Source organism: Corvus cornix, chromosome Z (assembly GCF_000738735.6).
Source record: "Corvus cornix cornix isolate S_Up_H32 chromosome Z, ASM73873v5, whole genome shotgun sequence".
In the NCBI taxonomy this organism is placed as follows: domain Eukaryota; kingdom Metazoa; phylum Chordata; class Aves; order Passeriformes; family Corvidae; genus Corvus; species Corvus cornix.
Window position 1 is genome coordinate 11,660,937 of NC_046357.1, and position 21,392 is coordinate 11,682,328.

Sequence of the window (21,392 nt, forward strand, 5' to 3'; positions counted from 1 at the left end):
AGTAATTTGGGCAAGTTGTTGCTTTCAGATTTTCCAGATCTTTTAGCTTAGTGTCTCCCCCTTCTCCTTTTTCTCATTTCAGGGGAATAAGACACTTAAAACACTGGAAATGAACCCATGCACCCCCAACAGTGTTGAAGTGGTGGAAACACAGTCTACAGCTCCAAAGATTGAAGACACAGAGATGATGTCCCCAGCAGCAGAGACCACTGTGCCTGAAGATGGCTCTGACTCAGAAATGGAGAACCATGTTGTTGTGTCCTACTGCCCCCCTATCATTGAAGAGGAGATCTCAAATCCCCCTATGGATGGACCTGGGGGGTCATCTCAGGTGGTTTACATTGACATCCAGTCAATGTATCAGCCTCAAATTAAACCAGAGGAGGAGCCAGATATAGACTTACTGACTACAGCAGGCTATAAGCCACAAATGCAGCTGTCTATCAGTGCTCTGAAAATGGAGGGTCGTTCACCTGTGCAGGAAGAATTGGATAAAACCACAGGTTACAGACCTCAAGCAAACACAAGCACCTGGAACATGGGCACTCCAGACTCTCCTGGATCAGTTGAAAGCAACAATGAAAATGCATCTTTTGGGAGCCCATGTTCAATTAATTCCCGACAGTTTCTCCTTCCCCCAAAAGATGATGAAGACTCTCCTAAACCCATTAACACAGGGTGGTCCTTCACACACTTTTTTCAGAACAAACCAAATGATTAACAGTGAGTCCTCACTGAATGTGAACTTGCCTTCTGAATAAGCTTTTATTCCTGATGTTGTAAAGAAAGGAAGAAGAAAAGTGCAAAAGGCATGAATTATTCTTGGAGACAGTCAGCAGAAGTTCTAGTGAGCTGAATGTTACCGTGTTTAAGATAGTCGAAGTGTTAATATTCCATTGTAATAGAGGCCGAGAGGCCAAAATTATAGCAATTTAGTTATTACTCTAGTAAAATATACTGGATGTAAGGGGTACTGAAGTTAAAGCCCCTGATAATTATAGTCAAAGAACTCTGCCTACCTTCACATAGTGCTCCAAGATTAACATGGTCTCATGCAATTTATAACTTGGAAAGGTTGCTTTGCTTTGTTGTAGCTGTTCTCAACTGTGCAGACTCAAATGATGCAGCACCAACAGGTTTCCTTACTGAAGGCTTAATTTATCACAAACCTCAGCCTAGGACACGGAAACAATATGGTTGGAAACTGTTGAGATCTTTTACCTAGTTATAAACTAAGAACAAATGAGAATGCTATTTTTTTTCTTCTCCTGTATGGAAGGTTATTGTCACTGTTTAACACTTACAAAGCAATGGCCATTCAAATCTGTTGCTTTTTAACTAGACACTAATTTCTGTACCTACTGTACAATGTTTATTAAATGTTTGACTCAGGGGTACAAACTTGGGGGAAAAAAGTGTAACACTGACTTAAACCTCAACAAGAACTGCATAAAGTTTAAAATTTCCTTTTTTTAAAAAAAGCTTAGAATGCTCTATATTTTTTCTATCCTTTGGTTAAGGATTTAATCTTTCCTAATGTATTGCACTAATGCATTTTGTATTTCATAGCTTCTGGTCTGGATCTCCTGCTTCGAAGTGGTACAGTAGTCCATTCATCCTCAGAGTTCAGCAGTCTTTGCACTATGCAGTAATGTAAGCCACGGGGAAATCTCTGTCCACTCACCTTAGCTCCCATTAGAAGCAGTTTGGCACATGAAATTGGAGGTAGTAGGACTAGCTCCTTGATAAAAAATTGCTCTTCGGATGGTCTTTATTGTATTAACTTTGTATTACCTGCTGCCTAGCTGATCTTAGGTGTCAACAGGACCTTCTGCACAAATCCTGCCTGGGAGTACAAGGTAGGATTTCTCTAGTGGCAGAGAGAAACCCAGAGAGGTTTTAGTGCCGCTAATTCTACCTCTCCTTTACCAGATATGTGATGCAAAGAAAGCTTAAATTATGTTCATTTGTGTGCTTAAAGGAGTGTTTAGAACAATCATCTTTTAAAATGCTTGTTTTCACATGTGCCTCTCTAGACAGCTGTAACTGTAACACTTTATTGTGTAAATTTCAGGCTGTGGCATACATGAATTTCACTAGCTCACAGGAGAAACTTTCAAGAAACTTACCTGTTTCTTGCTGTAAAACACAGTGGTGAGGCATCAGACCTTGGAAGAGCTTGATCAAAGAGGGTCTCCATAAAGTCCTAGCCAAATCTATTTTTTCTTTTAGCTCTCTGTCTCCTTAGTTACTTTGTGTTTTGGTTTGGTTCTGTTTTTTTTTAATAAATAAGACATGGGAATGGTTTTATAAACAAAACAGATACAGAAACTGAATTAGCTAGGCTGCTAGTTGAAAACGTGTGAGAGGAGATCAGGAGGATGACTATCATGACAGAGATTTGGTCTCCAAACCACATGATCTGGCCATCAAAATAAAACCAAGCATTAGGTTAAACCTAATCATAGCAATGCATTCTGCAGTTTCAGAGGCTGGCATGTCTCTGCCATCTCCATAGAATGAAAGTGTAGAGGTGTTTCAAAACTGACAAAAAGGCAAAACACTAAATAGTTACCATAACCAGTAACAACTGCCTGTGTGTGCCTCCTGGAAGAGTGAACTGTGAAGAAGTAAAAAACAGACCAGTCTGCAGGCCTGGCAGAGTGCAAGGTGTCTCTGAAAGAACAGAAAGTGCACATTGGATTCAGCTATTGAGCCTTGGAAATAGCTAAGCTATGAGTGAAAAGACAGTCAGTGCAAAGAGCTGACGTCCATTTGTGACCAGGAATCAGCACAAGGGGAGTGTCATAGCCTATTACTCCGAACATTAAACCAACACATGGAAGGAAGCAGTTATGCCCTTTTTGATTGATTGCTGGGAGGAGGCTAAATCCTAATAGTAATAACTGTTTTTCATAATTCTTTTTTAGAGTATTTCTTTTCACTAGTGTAGATTTGGCTTAATGTGTCTATCTCCTAAGATGATTGTTAGTTTGTGCTGCTATATGCTTTTAATTGAAAGCAGATGATGTCATGGACAGTGTGTATGGGTAGTGGTTTGGGGTTTTTTTATAGAGCAGTTTCTCAATGCAGAGGAGCAATCAGTATTGTATGGTGATTCAAATGAAAAAAAAACACCCCTCTGTAGTGGAACAGCTGACCATGAAGAATAACTGTGCTTTTCATATGGCTGTGTATTTCTAGAAGCAAAATCAAACTGTAGTTTGAGAGTACTAGCAATTTTTAATTTGGAGACTGGAAATCAGGGCAGCTGCAGAGAATGAACAGAGCTCACAGGGAGCAGTTCAGGACCATTCACAGTGTTCACATGGTGAATCAGTTACACACAAGCATCACATACTCAGGTTTCCCAGTGTGCTGCTCTTCCTACTCAGTAAAGACAACAACATTTTAAATTGCTTCATTTCTTAGGGATTAGGTAAGGAAAAGCTCCACAAATGCATGGTCTGCCTCGATGTTTATGCTATAAACTCCCTCTTACCAAATTATTCATCTCTTATTTTTCTTTTTTTTTTTTTTAACTTTTGACTATACATTTTTTTTGCCTAGTGTTCTGACTTCCAGGATGCAGGGCAGAAAGGTCCTGTTAACAGCAATGGCTTCAGTAACAGGAGAGTGGGGCAGATGTGGGAGAGACACAGGCTTGTGCAGTATCTGTAGCATCATTGTTGCTTAATGCTGATGAGCCAGTAAGCAGTTGTCAATCCAGCACTTGAAAGTTCAGCTGCTTCACCTCTGTGGTTTCCTCTGAGCCTATCCAGTGCTGCCTTTCAAATGCCTATCTCAGACTTCAGCAGTGAATTCAGATGTGTAGGAAGAGGTGGTGTGCTAATGTTGTGATCAGGTGAAGCCACCCCTCGGTGCATGGAGCAGTAGAGATGAATGACAAGGACTGTCAGGGAACAGACTTACTTTCTGAGCCCAGGTACCATGTTAAACCAGTGAAGCATCTTTAGGAATGTCTTTAAACCAAATACTCTTTCAAAGCATGGTGCTTTTAGCCTCTAAATCCTTTGATAACAATTGTAAGCTTCAGAGGGGATCAGGCTCCTTGTACTAGTGCCTTCTAGCTTCCTGATGAGCCTCTTCGGACAAATTTTTTTTGAAAATTATCTTAGGAATCTTAAAGTTTAAACTGCATTTCCTTACCATCATTTTGTGAAATATCTTATCTTTTATTGAACATTTATTTTGCTTTAGTTCTTTTGGCTTTTTACTTTGGTTTGTAGAAGAGTTGAAAGTGAAGCTTTTAAAAAACTAAATTAAAAAAAGAACAAAACAAAAACCAAAACTCAGCAACTTCCAGAAGGGATATGACCAGAAGGGATTGTGTCCAAATTACTATTATGCCTAACTCAGTGCTTCAGACCTCCAGGATCAATGTTCAGAGAGGCAGGGTATTAATGCCAAGCAGTTGCTTTCTGAAGAAAGTCATTGGTTCTGCTGCTTTTTGTTTTTGAGCCATGCCTGTCATATGTGACAATTTAAGTTTTGTAATGGGTTTTTGTACTGATCACTGTATGCATGGAACATTAGTCACATTTGATGTATCACTGTGCACTCTCCTATTTGACACATTCATTGTTTTTGTTTTTCTGGCATGCACAGAGATCTGGGATCTCGGGTTTGTGTGTTAGATTTTTGGTAGATCTGCATTTGATATACCTCACAGAACTACTAGTTAATATATCGACAAAACAGTAAGCTAATATTACAGGCAGGCAGTGAATTACCTCCCCTGCTAAGCAGTGGCTGTATAGGCAGACCAAGAACCTGATAACTGAGATTTGCTGTGGTAGCTTCTTTATTATCTCTAGTTGCTGCTTTCATGGGTAAACCATTTCCAAAGGGAACCAGTATCTGTGTTGTCTGTCATGGCTCAATTGGCAGATGCGCTGTGTTTCTTCATCTTCAGGTGGGGGACCAGAACTTTCCCGTGCCAGGAACGTGGCAGCAGCACACTCTGTTGACCTCCAGCTTTAGGCTGCTCTAAAGAGGCATTTTCAAGCCACCTTTTTCGTTGCTGTTGATAGGTTCAGCTGGGTAAAGCTTAGAGCTGTGGTGTTTTCTGTGACCATGTCCTCCAGGACACTCAGTTGAACATAAATAGCAGCAAAAATGTAAGCAACTGGGTGCATTGGAGAGAGAAGGTGTTCAGACATCACTGAAAAGGCAATGATCAATTGCGTGCTCTATTTTAAAATAAATATTGCTTTGTAAATACAATACTTGTATCCCTGCAAGTAGATAAAAAAATAGTAAAATAATTTGAAATATATAAGAACAATGTAACATTTAGAGAATGAGATTGCTAACAGGGCTCTGTGTACCATAAACCTATGAAGAGCTTCCCATGTAAATAGCATCTTCTGTTCTGCCACAGACTTTGATGAAGGCTTAGGTGTAAATGACATTTAATATTTATAACACCAAGTTCTAACTCTTTATGCACACATGTGCTTACATCATCATGTGCCTAGGTGCATATGGCAGAGGAAGTTGGCTTGCAATCGCTGAAGTGATTTTTTTGGAGCCCTGTGTGTGAATATATACCTTCTGAGACAGTTTTGTCTAGAGGAAGCAGCTGCCATCTGTGCTCCTCCCAACACACTTCACACCACTTGTGGTGCTGTGCATTTAATGGTGCTCTGCATGGCTGATGCTCAGAGATGCTGTTTCGCAGTTTGCAAAATTTGATGGTTTTTTTCCTTGCCTTTTCCTTAGCCAGCCTGGAAACACGGTCCCAGACCCCAGATGCTAGATAAGGATTCAGAAATGTTAGTGTTTAATTTCCTTATGTTTAAGACTGTCCTAAATATCTCATTAGGAGCTGGAAAACAGTTTCTTCAACCACAATTTTCTTTCCCCTCCCCCATTTATATAACTCTGGATTTTCCCCAGTGTTTTTAAGATAGCCAGTGTTTGTTTCCTTTTTGCATGTTATACAAACAAACCTCAGATGATATTGGCAGGCTTTCTGTAACTTTACAAGTTGTCCCAGGGTGCGTGACAATACTTCTCCCTCACAAAACATCTATTAATTCCTTCTGCTTTTACAACTAAAAAAAATGCCTCCAGAGGTATTTTGCATTTTGGAGGGCAGGGGCTCAGCTTCCCCATGCGGGTGAGCTGGTCTAATGACAGGGTGTTTCATGAAAGGATGGCGTTAATCCCTCTCCAGTCTCACCCTCTTCTTGCAACAGCACTGCTCAGGTGACTTTGTGGTGCAGCAGAGCAGATGAAATCCTTGTTTTTTAATATGATACCTAACAAAATCTCTAGGACAGTCCCAAATCTGCACTTTGACTGAAAGCAAGCTTCAGTGGAGGTGTATGCACAGCTTCCGCTGGAAGGCTCAATACCTTTGCAACTCGTTTGGTCTCATATTGTGCAAAAGGTAGTGAGTAAAACTAACCCAGAGACAAAGCAAGAAATGAAGTGTTCTCATTTTCATTACTTGGATTAAGAAAAATTAAAAAATAAATAGCTTGAGAAGGGCAAAATAAAATAGAAAGGTCACTCTCTTTAGTAGTAATACAATTTAAAAAGAATCCTTGAACATCATTTTGTCAATGTTTTCTTAATGTGGTTCAAGAATGGCTTTGGATGAACATTTTATGTTTCATAGCATGTCAAAAGTTTGTAAAGCTGGGGATAACAAAAAGAGAAGACAACTGAAACAACTCATGTCTGAAATCCTACTTGAAGGTAACACTAATTTGAACTTTGAGCCTGTTGTGGTGCACAAAACATCAGAACTGGTGTAATCATACAGGTCACCTGAAAAAAACACACAACATTGTACTATAATGCTGTAACTTTAAAACATATACTGTGAACAGGTTCAATGTTTTTTTAGCTCTTTTTATACCGTATTTTTTACAGCATAAATAATTTGCTTAGAGATGTTTTTTATGTTCTGTTTTTATGAAAATTTTAATGGACTTTTGTTTAATACTAGTGAAAATATTGTTTGCCAATTTCAAATAGTCATCTATAGAAGTTAATTCTGAAAACAAATCAATAGACTGAGCTGAAAAAAATAGTCTTCATAACACACTAAATCTAATAAGTCATTCAACACATTTTTGTTGCTGAATGATACTGAAATCTTCCAGCTTCCATGTCTGCTATTGAAAAATTACTTCTTTCACAATTTTAGCAAAATCATCACATGGCACTTTAATGAAGCTGTAGCATGTCAAGTAAAATACTGTTTCAACAAAGTGTATCAATATAAAAATTTATCAGCTAAGCAGTTAAACAAATGCATGCTTAAAAAAGGAAGCATGGGATCATGTTGGGGATATAATATTTCAGTGTGGCAGTTGACATTTAAGACTAACCTAACACTAAGATACAACTCTGCATATATTTTAAACCTAGTTTGCTTGCTTGTTGTAACTCCTGTTGTATTGCTTGGGTGTCTAAAAGTAAGCATGTGTTTAACAATTTTGCCATAGTATTGCCATGAAATTTAATAAATATATTTTCTTACACTCTTATATGTCTTCATATTCTTTGCTTTCCTATTTATTTTTTAAGTAAGAGTTAAATTTTGATCATGCCTCAGTACAAACAGAGTTATTTGAATTTTGTGCCAGAGTAAATAACCACAGGATCTAGCAAGAACAGCCTTGGCTTCCTGATAGTCAGAGTGGGTAGTAACAGATACTCCCCAAGTGGCTTCTCCTCAGCACAGCAGACCCTAGCACATCCAAGGCCCCCTGAAGCCCTCCTGTTGTGATGCAGTGATAGGAAGAAGTCCTGGTCACTTACCTGTGTCCTCCTCAGCTTGTGGCTCTAACACAGCTAGGGGCTGATAGGTGATCCCCCTGCATTCCTGGGCTGAGGTGTGCAAACATCAGTCACTGGAGACTCTCCAGTAGTCCACGTGGTGGACGTGTCTGCATGGTGGACATCCCTGTGCCAGGATGAAAGGTGTAGCGGCAGGATGAAGGGGCACAGGCTGTGCACTGTGGGGTTGGTTTGAGTGGCATAGGACACTTTCTCAGCATGTTTTAGTGGAACAGAGATGACCAGCTAATACAGTGGTTGTAACGTGGGCCTTAAGTTTGAGGTCATTTATGTCTTGTCATTGTGTCCTAGTGACAGCCAAGGACTTTTGTGGCTCATCTAACCCACAGCACCTTCGTTTGGGAATGGCACCTGAACTTAGCAATGTGTGAAATGACAGGTGCCACATCACAGCATGTCACATGAAACCATCATGGCATGGTGGCACTGTGCTCTCTCCATCTCTTTGGAGGTGTTCTTGGAAATCAGAGTCAATTCCTTGCCTCACAATTCCTTGCCTGCAGATCTGTAAAGCTTGGTGTGACAGCACCTAGGCAGGATGTGGGAGCTCCTCTGAGCACTGGGGAGGTGTGGGATTAAGGACTTTTAGCCAGACTGAAGAGTACTGCTCTGAAAAGATTGAAACACTTAGAGCTGTGGAAATGAGGAAAGGCTTCAAGTGTTCCAAAAGTGAAACCCACAGCTGCTCTCTCCAGCCCTGCTACTGCTTTGGTCAGAGCAGGGACACCAGGGAAGAGTTCCAGACAGGTCTCACTCCATCATCTGTGTCTCAGGTCTAAAACAAATAACAGGGTCATGGGTTTGCAATATTTTCTGAAGATATTGAAAGTGTTCAAATACAGCTCATTCAATCCTTGGCAAAACCAGGCTAATCCAGCTGGGCTGGATATTTAACACAGCTCCTGGACAGCTGGAGTGAGTAGAGGTACAATCATCATGGAGATACTCATGCAACAGCAGCACCAGAGGACCATGAAAGCAGGAGGTTTTTTTGCAGGGACCAAGAACTGTCCCATATGTCACCATCACAATGAGGGTGGAGAGAGGGAGACATCATCCATGTCTTCTGTCCCTGTTCCACCCTGTTCCAGAACACATCCTTATCTTCTGCTTGACTCTCCCAGTGCTGCCAGTGCTAGTGTCTCCCAATGTGGCACTGGCTGTAGCATTAATGTATAGCACTCCCCTGGATTTGCAACCACAGAAAATTTCTCTCAGCACAAAAATAAAGCTTAAAGTCCCTATGTATGAAACATTTGTTAGCTGTTAAAAGAAGTCTGTGTTTTGGTAAGAACAATCAGTTCAAATGAAAACTGCCTAAACATGATGATAAATTGGTGATTACGCTTTTGAATTCTGCTTTGCTGACACTAACACTGAAAACTGTAGAGAGGGGAAAAAATGGAAGTAAGTGAAATGATAAAGAAAATATTAGATATTGCTCCTCCCATGTTTTCAAAAGACAGAAAAATTTAGGAAAATTCCCCCATGTCCACAAAAGTAATGACCTAGGCTGCCACTTCTGCCAATAGAAACGATTTAAGAGTCTGCAAAACAAAACATTAGGTTGGAAAGCTGCTGTTTTGTGAGACAAAGCATAGCATGTGTGTGCTCTGCAGCTCCATTTCTTCCACGCTTCCCCATACATCTCAGTAACATAAAGTGCTGGAAAACATGGCCTGTGGGGACAGTGTTGAAAGAATTGGCACAGTTGTTTTCCTAGAAAGAAAGACTGAGGGAAGATTTAAAAAGAATGGGCAGGGGAAGAGGAACAATGTCATCTTTGTCCTGTGCACAATGAACAAAGAAAAATGCTGTGATGGTGAATGGATATTCAAAAGAAATCAGGGCAGTCGGTCACAGCACTGCCAGGCAGTCTCCATCACAAGCAGTTTGACAAGAGGGCACTCACAGATGAGTCAAGTCCTGTCCATAGGGACAGGGACAGAAAACCAGGACTTTGCATAGCTGCAGTGGCCACAGGTGCTGGCATCAGGCTGTTATTCATGAGTGAAATGCCCAAGTGCATAATCAGGGACACAACATCACTTGAGTCAAACCAATAAAAAAATGGAGTGGGAGACAGTAGGTGAAGGGAAACACCACCCCCCGCCCCCCCCAAAAACAGAAAATAAAACACTGATAAAAGATACATCTGTCTGATGGGATGTGGCTGTTACATGACTGTACTTTATCTAGGCCTTTAAAGTGAGGAGATTTGGCCCTTGAGGGGTGATTGTGTTGTGGAGGGAGCTGAGTGTGCAGAGCTGGAACAATATATTTCCCACCCAGCTTATTTTGCTGTGCAAATTGAATGAAAACTTTTTCTCAAAAGGAAAGCCTGGCTGACAAAATAGTCTCTTAACAGGCATCTATTGCAGGGTAATACTCCATCAGGGAATGGGCAATTTGCACAGGTACCTGCAGCAAAAGGGACACGGCTCTGCCAACCGGCAGGAACTTACCCTGTTCAGCGCTGGGGTCAGGCATCGCGTCTGAGTCAGCTCGAGCAACGAGTAATGTGCTAATAAACATTCCTGGAGACAGCGAGCAGCATATGGAGGCCAGGAAAATGACTAATCATTCTGCCATGTCCTGTCCACCTTTCCTTTCTCCTTCCTGACCCAGCATCAGTGGGGAGGGTGGTAGAGGGCGGGAGACAGAGCCTCCACATGTGGCCTGACAGATGTTCCTGATTTTCTGGCACCTGACTCCTGCTCAGCCCCTGGAGCGGAAACCAAAGACTCTCTCCCATCCCCAAGCCTCACCAGGGAGAGCAGAGATGTTGATGAGAGATGTTTCTCAGATTATCTTTAAAAAGAAGGCAGAAAAGATTTTTTTTTTTTTTTTTTGTTTTGGTTTTCCTTAAATGATTTAAACCGCTCAGCATCTTTGCTATTCATGCCTCCACCCCCCGCCCGGCCGGCACGGCGCAGCTGTGCTGCTCCGCTCAGCCTACAGGGTTGCAGCATCACGCTGCAGGGTGACGTCGCCAGCCCCGAATTCTCGCGCTGTGATAAGCAGAGCTGGAAACAAGCATTTGGAGAGCTGCCGTTTGCTGCTCTTCTTTTTCCACAACAACAACAACAAAGGTATTTCCTACCCACTCCCCTCCCTACGCTGCATTTCAAAGAGCAGCTTTTGTTTTGGCGAGGTACAGCCTTGTGCCAAAGCGCCCGGTATCCTGCAGTAAATTATCTTAAAATAGAGACCTCTCCTGCCAGATGTTTGTCTTGGAACTGGTCTCCAAACCCTGTGACAGAAATGAAAGGATGGGAAAGGCGAGGCATGTAAGACAGAGCAGAGGATGATGCTGTTTGTGGATCATGGTAGTGCCCCATCAGCAGCAGCACAAGAGGTCCTCAGGATTAGGGGTACAGCCATTCAAACCTCCCTACTCTGTGCCAGGTCAGAACAGATCATTAGCATGTGGGAAACCCATCAAGCTCATAAAATGTGAGTTTTCCCCCTCAGGCAGCCAGCAGCTCAGACAGGACCCAAGCACAGGCTGTGTCTGGCCACTGCCACAGGGCTGCACTGAGCAGGCAGAAAAACCTTCAGCCTCCAGAGGTTTTAGTTTTCACCCTTCTCAAACCCAACACATTTTCCTTTTACATCCCAAGGCATCAAATTCCACTTACTTTCATTTTAAAGGCACATCTTGATCCTGTATACTTTATCCTGCTTTTTTCCAGCCATGGAGGTTTCTCCTTCCCCATGGGGCTCCCCAAGCCAAACCAAACTTTGCTTCTCCTGGGAGGAGAACCATGAGTGTCTCCAGCTCCTCTGCAAGCTGCCCATGTCTTCTACAGTCCTTTTCTTCTGAAGTATCATTTGAGCAGGGAGCAGAGCACAGGTGTACATTACCTGATGGGACCACCATATATTTTTCTGTCACTTTCTGTTTCTAATAAGTGCCTGCATTTGTTTTTGACCATTGCTACCTTATCTACAAGGAGCACAAGATCTTTCACCTAAGAGATCAGGGTGTCCCGTCAGCATGCAGGACAGGAGCTGAGGTGTCCTTGGCAGGTATTTCCCTGTGCCATTATCTATGCTGTAGGTGGGATGAATCTAGGGAAGATGTTGGATCTCTCAGGGAGCCAGGAGCACTCTGAGCACAGTAAGAATGCAGCAGAAACCTCCTCACCTCCATTGCTTTCACCACATCAGGTCCTTTTAGTTCACAGGCATTCAGGTGAACCTGTGCCCCTGAGGAAGTTTGTGCTTACCCTCCCAAGGGCACGTGGCAGGCTGTGGGGTGCCCTGCTGCATGGTTGGTCTCTCTTCCCCCATCCCACCCACCAAAGGCTCACTCATCCACTTTGAATAAAGAATTAAGAAATAAAAATCTCCAAATTATTAAATTCTGGACCTCTCTTTCAGTGTCTCAACAGCACTCTGTTTGCCTGCTTAAATTACACTTTGGCAATCAAGGTTGCATAAGTGCTGTTCCAGTGCCTAGAAAACATAACATTTGAAGAGGACTGTGACCTACCAAGGTCTCTCGCACTCCCTTTTCTCATTTTTCCGACATTAAAAAAAAAAAAAAAGGATTTATCGTACCACAGTAGCAAGCGTTTCCTCTTTTTTTCCTAATCTTTTAATCTGTTTAAGACAGGAAAGCTTCATAATGTACAATTTTAAACTGTCAAAATTTACAGAACAAAAAGAGTCAGATGTAAAACTGGTCATAACTCACAAATATCCCCATTAAAACTGTATAATACAGACATTAAGCCACAGGTCCATTTTCTATTTTCAGGAAAGTGTGCAAAGAGCTAATTGTATAATACATGTAGATGTTAAAAGTGATGCCATGTAAGCAGGTCTGCTGCTGCTATAAAAAATAGACAAGTATAAAATTACTTCTACAAAATTGGTTCATTGTTTTTGTTGCTTGTAATAAAAAAGTAGACTTGTAAGAATGTTCCTCCTCAACAAACAACAGTATTTTGGAACCAGTCATTGTAACTGTTATCCTGTTACACAAGATGAAACATAATTTAGCTACATCAGAGAGTGGTAGGGAGAACTGCTTGTTCCAGGACCTACACGTGAATGCAGAAATATATGCTGCCTGATGGTGCAGTTGTTGAACAGCACAGTCACTGTATCACTGCAGGGTGGGGTGATTGAAGGTGTTTCAAGACTGCTTTCTCTGATACTACAAAAGTTAACCTAAGGACCACAACACAGTCATTGAGCTACTTGTAACATCACACTTTGCCGTTTGCACAGATGCACAACCTTTAGCATTCACTACACACTTAAGGGGTAGAGGGCACGGTTCATACACAAAATACTTGGTTTCACTTGGTCAGGAAAGGAGAGGAAAGGAGAGGGAATGAGAGGGAAAAGTGTTCTTCTTTTTCTTTTGTGTTTCCCTTTGGCTTTATCACCTTCCCAGATGGCAAACATGGTCCGGCTGTAGAGGACTCATCAGCCAGCTCTCGCTCAGCTACACACACAAGCACACGACGGGTCCTCAGCACCGGGATTCCTCTCTTGTCACTTGGTCCCACATGTGTTGATGTTCTTCCCGTTGGTGGCATCCTCCACCAGCGAGATGTGGTAGTCGGTTGAGAGCGTGAGGTGGGAGATGCAGCCCACCAGCCCCCGCAGGTACTGCCGGTTCGTGTGCAGGGCAATCTCCTTCATGCCACCTGTGGGAAGGGCAGCCGTGAGGAACCCTTTACCAACATGGGCGTCTGCTCCTGCTTGGCAGGCTGCACACCCAGCAGTGCCATTAGCCTTCCTAGTGCCCCTCAGAAGGGAATTCTAATTTACAGGTTCCTCTGTGTTGTTTTAAATAAACATTTTCAGCGCTTGAAAGTACAGAAGGGATAAGCAGGAGGTAATGAACTAGGATGTTAATTATTTGTTCCAGAAATCGTAGCATGAGTAAGAGATGAATAAGCTTGTGCCCAGATCCACTAAGCTGTGGGGTTTCCAGCTGCCTCTTGCTGTTTCTCCATGTACCTGCCAGGAGTACCATAGGGCATCCCGTGGTGCTGGTCCCTTCTCATACCAATTCCTCCATCCCACTCAGAGAGGCCTCCTCACAAAAAACAGGCTGTGGAGGACTAGAGGCTGCTGTGTAACACCTCCACCAGGAGCTGGCCAGAGCTGGAAAGCCCTGCCTTGCAGATGACCTTGCATCTGTGTCCTGAATGTGAATAATTAGCACTCACCTATGTAGAGATCTCCATTGATATTTAGCTGCCTCATTTTCCCAGGGGATTTACCAGTCCTGGCACCATAATCGTCCACGGTTACTTTGCCAGACTGTCCATCCCTGAAATGAAAAGCAAAGCACTCTCATGCATCCAGCCTACAATCAGAAGGGGGGAGGAGCAGCAGCCAGGAGACCAAGGTGAGACAGAGCTTGGAAGGGTTAAAGGTAAAGGCTTGGGACTGGGAAGCCCCACAGACACAATGTTCTATGGCAATCCAGACTTTTCAGGTTTTAGGATTTTTTTATAGATGTCAAAGACCTGTAAAGTGTGCAGGATGCATTTGCAGAGCAGAAAGTGCTGGAAAAGAATCAAATTTCACAGCTAGGGGAGAGGGGAGGATGGACACATTCTGACCTGTTGTTAAAGGTAATTTAAAAGTAAACAGCAGAAGCTTCCACAGAAGGGAAAAAAATGGGCAAGCTAAGGTAAAACATACTTCTATGTGGGGTATGTCCAGCCCCTGCCCTGGAAGGAGGCCTGCTGAGATAAGGAGATTGCATAACCTCCCAGCAAGATCCCCTTGGAAAAGGCAGCACTTCTCAGTGAGGGTGAGAGAAAACAAGAACCATGATCCTCTGGGAGACCCTATGTAGATTCTTTGTAACCCATCGGTTTCGACCCTCTCACACCCACCCTTGTATCTCTATAAGATCTACCCTTCTCCCTCTTTGAGTTCCCTGGCCTCCCCTTCGCAGGGTGCGGACTAGTAAAGCTGCCTCATGCGGAACTGCTAAACGAGCCTCTCGTCTCTCTCCTCCTGGTTCAGCCTGGGGTTTGCCTTGCAGAACAAGAGCTGAAATCACTCTTGATGAATCACTAGAGAACTGACAGCCTGCTGAGACAGTCACCCTTCTGCGAAGGCACCCTGGCGGCCGAGGGATCGCCACAGACCTCTGGAAGGCTGTCCCTTGTGGGACACTCTCTCTGGAGCGGTCACGGCTTCCTGGGTCTGAGCCACAGACCACAACCCAGCTGCAATACTTCTAGGCAGCTTTCTTTCTCACTAGAGCCATTTTACATATGGTCAATAACAGTACTGACAGAAAAGCTACTTGATGGGTTCCTATTCCCACCGAATTTGGTAACAAGCTCTGCTAATGTCAGACTGTGATTTCCAGGGAACCAACCTCTCATGAAGAGAGGGATGTGTGCTTTCCCTGCTGAACACAGTTGCCTCCCATGAGGTAATGAGTTATAAATAAGAGTTATATATACACTGCAAGATGTCTGCACCTCCTCCAAATAGAAGAAGTAGGTTTACACTGTCTGTGCTCCAGTGCTTGTGCCAGCCCACAAAATGCTCACTAGGGAATTTCAAAATGCAGACATTAAAGAAAAATACTCTTAACCCAAATGGTATGGGTTTAATAGAATGTCTGTCAGAGCCCCAGAATAGCCCTGCATGACTTTGGCAGCCTGCCTTGAGCTGTGCCGAGCTGGCACTGTCACCTCAAATACAGCAATCTGTGCACATCATCCTCAAACAGCCAAGCTGCTAACAGTTCCACTCCTAGGCAACATGTGAGTATGGAGTCACAGTGATTCACACCCCACCAGCACCCAGACATGCCAACCAGCATCTTTAATGGCAGGGTGGCCCCCAAGCACCTCCCAGATGAAGCCTGTCCACTTACCGAACAGCCTTGACTCTGTGCCACCGGCCATCGCTGAAGGAGCCATTCACCGTGATGGAAGCAATGCCACTGCCCAAATTGTAGCTACAATTTAAAAAAATGGAAGTGTTAACTGCCTTCCTTGAAAGGACTGGTTGCCTGCCAAGTTTCTCAGGCCTTCCTCCCTTTTGGCTCAGATTTTGGGGCAACCAGAGGAGTCCTTTGCAGTCCCAGCAGCAGTGCTCTTATTTTGCAAAGTCAGTCTCATGGACAAGCAGGCAAAACTCCCTGAGTCAGAGTGGGTACCATCACCATTCCCATGGGAGCAAGAAGAAAGCCTCTGCAGGGTCATTCTTCCCCAAATCAGGGGATTATGCAAGTCAGACCTTTGGACTAATGGGAGACAGCAGTCTCTGCTGGACTAATGGGAGACAGCAGAACCATGCAAACATGGTTAATAAATTTTACAAGAGCAAATAAGCATGTGACCTATAATAGATATACAAATCATCTGAATTGTAGGGAAGGTTGGGACCTGTGATGTTAGAAAAGATGAAGTCAAATAAATGCAGAGATAATTATGAAGTTACCTGTTTCAGCTGCCACTCTGATTATTTTTACTAAAATAATGCTTTTACTAAAATTACTCAGCAGATATAATGTCCCCATCATGTTTACACATCAGGCACCTTAATTTCTGGGTCCCTGAAGCTTGGGCTAATCTCAAAAAAGGAGAAGTAGATGCTACAGCACAGTGAGCTATTGGGTCCTCAGGATGAACTAGACAGAGCCAGCTGCTGCTGGACTTCAGCCCGTACCAAGCAGGAGGGATTAAAGCCAGCATCACTATTGCTTCTAAAAAGACTGAACATGGTATGAACTCATCACCAGCAAAGGCTCTCAAAACAGCACATTAAACTGTGAGCTGCCCAGAGCAAGCTGATTTTCCTAAATTTGTTTCCTGGGGGCTTAAGTGAGTCTCAGGCAAGCACCTGAATTACGCACGATGCAGATACTGGACGAGGTCAAAACCAAGAGGATTTAGGTGTTAAGGATTGCATCAAAGTGTTAGAACTTTGATTACAAAAATGAGGTTCATATCCCCAGTGAATCCCTCTACAATAAATGTCCCCCTACAACAGTGAAATAACCTTCTACAGAAGCAGGGAGCAACAGAAAGGATTTACAGCAGCAGGTACACTGTACAGGGAATAAGATGATAGAAAATGGGAAAGAAAAGGTGTGTTTTGAATTTCAAATTGGATCAGAACACAGACATCTAAACTTGACCTGCAGGAAAATACTTCTGACCAATTCACAGCCCTGATAGTCTTTTGACCTCACCTCTCAAAAGGTGAAAAACTAGCACAAGGACCAAGCTTTTGGAAAGATTATTTTTTTTCTGCATTTGTCCTTTCACCACCTTTATTGTTGCTCCCCTTCAGTGAGCAGTGATTGCTTATGAAAGTTCTATTCTGGTAACTCAATCTTTTGCCTTCTTAAATACATGTGGAAGGTACAAATTTTTCAGTAAAATTCAGCTGGTTTGTTCTAAAGCCTTTGAGTATCTTCATCTCTGGGGAAGAGCAACAACACTAATAAAAAATGAACTGTGCCTCAGAAACAGACTGAATAGGTGTTCTCTCATGCTGGTTAGACATAACAAACCCTCTCTAGGTTTGTACTTCAAGGACACCTTGTTGTCCCAGACCCCAAAATATGTAAACTAAAGCCTTTGAGAGGAGGGGCAAGCCTGGGGTAATTGCATCACTAACTGAAATTGTAATTGGAGAATTAACCCTGATATGCAAATGGACCAAGCTTACAAAAGCGTGAAGAATCCGTGACCCAGTGTCCATCTTGGGTGGAGCCTCTTGACTGCCTAAGGTGTACCTTTGAAGGTACACCTTCAAATAAATACCTACTTTTATTCTCTTAATCTTGTCTAGCCTCTGTTTTCAGGTAGCCACTTTGAGGCATCATTACTACCACGGATCTTGGCAAGGCAGTCTCTCCCAGAGACATTTAAAAAATGCACCACTTTTGCAGAGTCAGTTCCTTGTTTATAAAACAATGAGGAAACTAAGAGTTTTTGCCAAGTTAGCCACTGATAAATCACATTTTAAAAGAAGCTTACAAGAAACTAATTTAAGTAGAAATGTGCAACTTATCTATACATCCATGGTAGCAAAGAACAGCCAGTTAAGTAAAGTAAAAAAAATCGGCTTAAGTAATAAACTCTCTGCTACATAATGAATAGTGTCTCACAACAATCTGCAATAGTGATGGCATCTGTAGTTTGCTGTTTCAGTGTTGGTCTTACACAACCTAAAGGAGCACCATGAGGAAAGACAAGACTTTCAAAACACAGAAGTCCCAAAAAAGCACCATGCAAAAACTTGCACAGGGTCTGCCTGAGTGTCTGCAAGGGAGAAGGAGATTCTGGAGCAAGAACCCAACATTTCCCAATACTCCCCAATTCCACCATTTCCACAGCAGTATTACTGCTTAATTAAGTGATTCTGTGGATGGTGGCAGAAACAAGGTGTGGTGACAGCTGTGTGTGTGCGTCACAGAGCTGGCAATCTAAGGGTTTGAGATGGTGGAAGCCCTGCTCTCATGTGCACTCTCTGGCAAAGAGAGAGCTCACAGTCGGCACTGGCACCATCAGAGCTTGTCCTCAACCCCTGCTCCCTCCACCAGCCCTACCCTGCTCTGCCCAACGGAGATGGCTTTAAGAGGCTTGTGGGGGGATTACCAAGAGTATTCAACCCCTCATAAGAAACCATTTAGAAAATCACAATAAAGCCCAGATGTTTGGAAACTTGGGAAGGAGCGATGCAAATCTTCCAGCACCTTACCTCTTCAACTTACATCCTTTCCCAGACAGCAAATGGGACCCATCACTGAACAAACCTTTGAGGATGTGTCTCACACTGTACCAAGGGACAAGTGCACTGGATGTGTTGTAGCAACTCCTCTGAGCCCTGTGTGCTATACAACTAAGGGAGAGAAAGTTTACCTGAATATTAACGCTCCCTCCTGAAGGCCTAGAGAGATGAAATCACTGTTAGGTCGCATGGGACTGTTTCCCCTCCACATCAAAAGACCGTCCTTCATTGTGGTCTTAAACCTCATGAACACGTTTGTTCTTGTTCCTGACACCCTGTTTAATGTAGAAGGAAATAATCATAAAATACTAAATTGCAACTGTTTTCTTTTAAAAAAACACATCAGATAATGCAGTATTTCTTCTATGTTGGTCGGGTGGGTTACTGTCCTGTAGCTCATCTACACGCTGATGTGCGAAGGATTCTGGTTCACATCCCCATTCCCATCATTTCAGAGCACAGCAATTGAACTCGTCTCTCCAGAATCCCAAACACAATAGCTGCTAGGTTATTCCAGACAAATAAGAGAAAATCCTTTTTGTCCTCAAAACTAGTGTGAAATCCAGCCCAAAAAGCATATTTTGAGAATGTCCAGTAGATGTGGTGCCCTCAGAAACCAGTGGAAGGAGCATAAGAAGGGCAAATCAGAAAGTCCCAGTAGGTGAAAGGCACTAAATGGCAGTGAGGACACTGGTGAACCCTTCTCTACTCAGTGGCTGAAATAAAGGTAGATGGAGGAATTTGTTGAAACAAGCCTCAATTTGCCGGAATGTGGGGATGTTCTATGGTACAGAGCAGCCAAAAAAGTAACTTTGAGGATCTACACGTTAGGCTAAAGCAGGAGTTAGAAAGGAGTTAATGTCTTTAATCTCCTTAGAGACACAGGATCTGTATGTCTGTTCTTTGCCCTCAGGGAAGAACCAGTCTCTCTCCATGCCAGATGTACGTGTGCTATTTCTTGACAGGCTGCAAGATGCTCAAATATAACAAACTAAGCCACCAGTATATCGACTTAAAATGTATTTTCCCTTAAGTTTAGACATACTGCAGAAATACAGCTAGAAATACTATAAATACAGCTTAAAACATAATATAAACAAAATATAGTACACCCTCCCACATAAGGCTGCTAACATTATTACATTTAAGAAACAGACTACTTAGGTTCACAGGAGATACTTTACCTTTTCAGGATATCTGGATTATCATATGTGAGGTAACTGCGACCAATAAATTGTGGGATTTCAATTGCTTCTGTAATGGCTGAGAAGTAAAAACAAAAAATTAAGAAGCATGTCAGATAGCTGACATGGAAATGGAAAGAAAAAGAGACAAGGCTGTTTTATTGATTTACTCCTGCAGTGGCAGGGCCCTGCCAGTGGCACAGACTGAGCTGAACCCACACTGCTTCGCAAAAAGCCACTGCCAGTTTTTACCAAAATGTAGGGGCAGTAGTTAAGGGAGTTTAAATTGCTGACAGTCCCTCTGTTTACAGCATTCCTGTCACAAGCCTAATGTATTGCTCCAACATAAATGGTAGTGCAGAAGAATATGAAGTATTGGGAAAACATTGCAAATTTTATCTTTACCCCCGTTTCCACATTCCTCAATTCTCCATGTGGTTCAACGCTCCCCCCTGCCAAAGTTTATGCATTAACCACCCGTGTTTATAGACTAAGAAACTCCTCCCCAGCTCCTAACAGAGCACCATATGCAGAGCACATTAGGAACCTCTCACCCTGCAAAGGGAGGCTGAGAGGCAGCACACACAACCTGTTTCCTCTTTCAGTGTATGTGACTTTGCACAGAGTGGCTGCTGCCTGCTCAGAGCTCACCCCTGGGGTACAGTGTGGGGGGCAGATTATCTCCAGGGAGGACTTACGGGGTGTTCCAGATCACTTTAGGTCTGAAAGCAACTGAGACTACACTAAAGGCTGCATGGCAGAGGCTGTAGAGCCCCTTGGTGTATTCAACACTGCAGTGCGGCCTTGGGGGTTGTTTTCTGTGTCCCCCATACAGCATTTCTCTAGGGACAGCCCCAGGTACCCCTGTGGTGTATGACTGGGACAGTGGCCCACATCGGAGCCAGACCTGGGGTTGGTGCACTTCTGCCCACATATATCTCTGGCAATATAACTCAGCTGTGTGACATAAATCACTGAACATCCCTGATACAGAGCCCCTCACCAGGCTATGAGCACTGGCCTGAACAGATTTTTTTGCTGAGTGAACACCCTACAGCTTGTTGCTGATCTCCCATAATTGGCTGCTGCATTAATACAAGCCAGTTGCATAAATTACCGAAAATAGATGCCTTCATCCTATTTTCTTCCTGAAGAATAATCCCTTCAACCACAGCTAATCCTATCTATATAAATTTCAAGCTTTCCAGGGCAAAGATGCTTGCTTTCTTTATGCAACACAGGGTCTGCCTGGGCTTTTAGACCTCACTGTGACACAGATATGCAACAATTGGTGTAGTCTGGCAGACAGCAACAGCAATATGAAATTTAGCTCTAGGTGCCAAGACTGAGAATTTTAGATAGTGACAAATGACTGTTTTCATCCATAGTGAAATCTGGAAAGCTGCCTAATGTGTCTAATGTCCAGGCCATGTCCAGCCTGGAGCCTGCCAACATCATTCAAGACTGCAAAAGTTGTGTTACGCTGGCCAAACACTTCTCACCAGGTCTGACACTTTCTGCACTGGACAGCCTCTGACAGCAGCAGAGCACGGAAGGAGCCCTTGTTCCCCCATCACATCCTGCACTAGAGCCCCAGTGCTCTTGCCTGCAGCAGGGGAAGGTGCC

The 21,392-nt window shown here is 43.2% G+C and overlaps 2 protein-coding genes across 6 annotated transcripts in view; one reads left to right on the forward strand and one right to left on the reverse strand.

Moving 5' to 3' along the window:
- The window catches only part of LIFR (LIF receptor subunit alpha), a 51,594-nt gene extending 44,068 nt beyond the window's left edge, over positions 1-7,526 (forward strand). For both annotated transcript variants that reach the window (XM_039567513.1, XM_039567512.1), the window contains exon 20: positions 83-7,526. In XM_039567513.1, coding sequence (XP_039423447.1) covers positions 83-721 — 639 coding nt within the window. In that variant the 3' untranslated portion in view covers positions 722-7,526. The remainder of the gene's footprint in view (positions 1-82) is intronic.
- A 4,893-nt stretch (positions 7,527-12,419) lies between these two features.
- Positions 12,420-21,392, reverse strand: part of EGFLAM (EGF like, fibronectin type III and laminin G domains) — a 79,251-nt gene continuing 70,278 nt past the window's right edge. For all 4 annotated transcript variants that reach the window (XM_019283314.3, XM_010395187.4, XM_010395188.4 and 1 more), the window contains 5 exons: positions 19,767-19,845; positions 18,714-18,857; positions 15,713-15,796; positions 14,034-14,137; positions 12,420-13,505 (listed from right to left, as the gene is read on the reverse strand). In XM_019283314.3, coding sequence (XP_019138859.2) covers positions 13,351-13,505; positions 14,034-14,137; positions 15,713-15,796; positions 18,714-18,857; positions 19,767-19,845 — 566 coding nt within the window. In that variant the 3' untranslated portion in view covers positions 12,420-13,350. The remainder of the gene's footprint in view (positions 13,506-14,033; positions 14,138-15,712; positions 15,797-18,713; positions 18,858-19,766; positions 19,846-21,392) is intronic.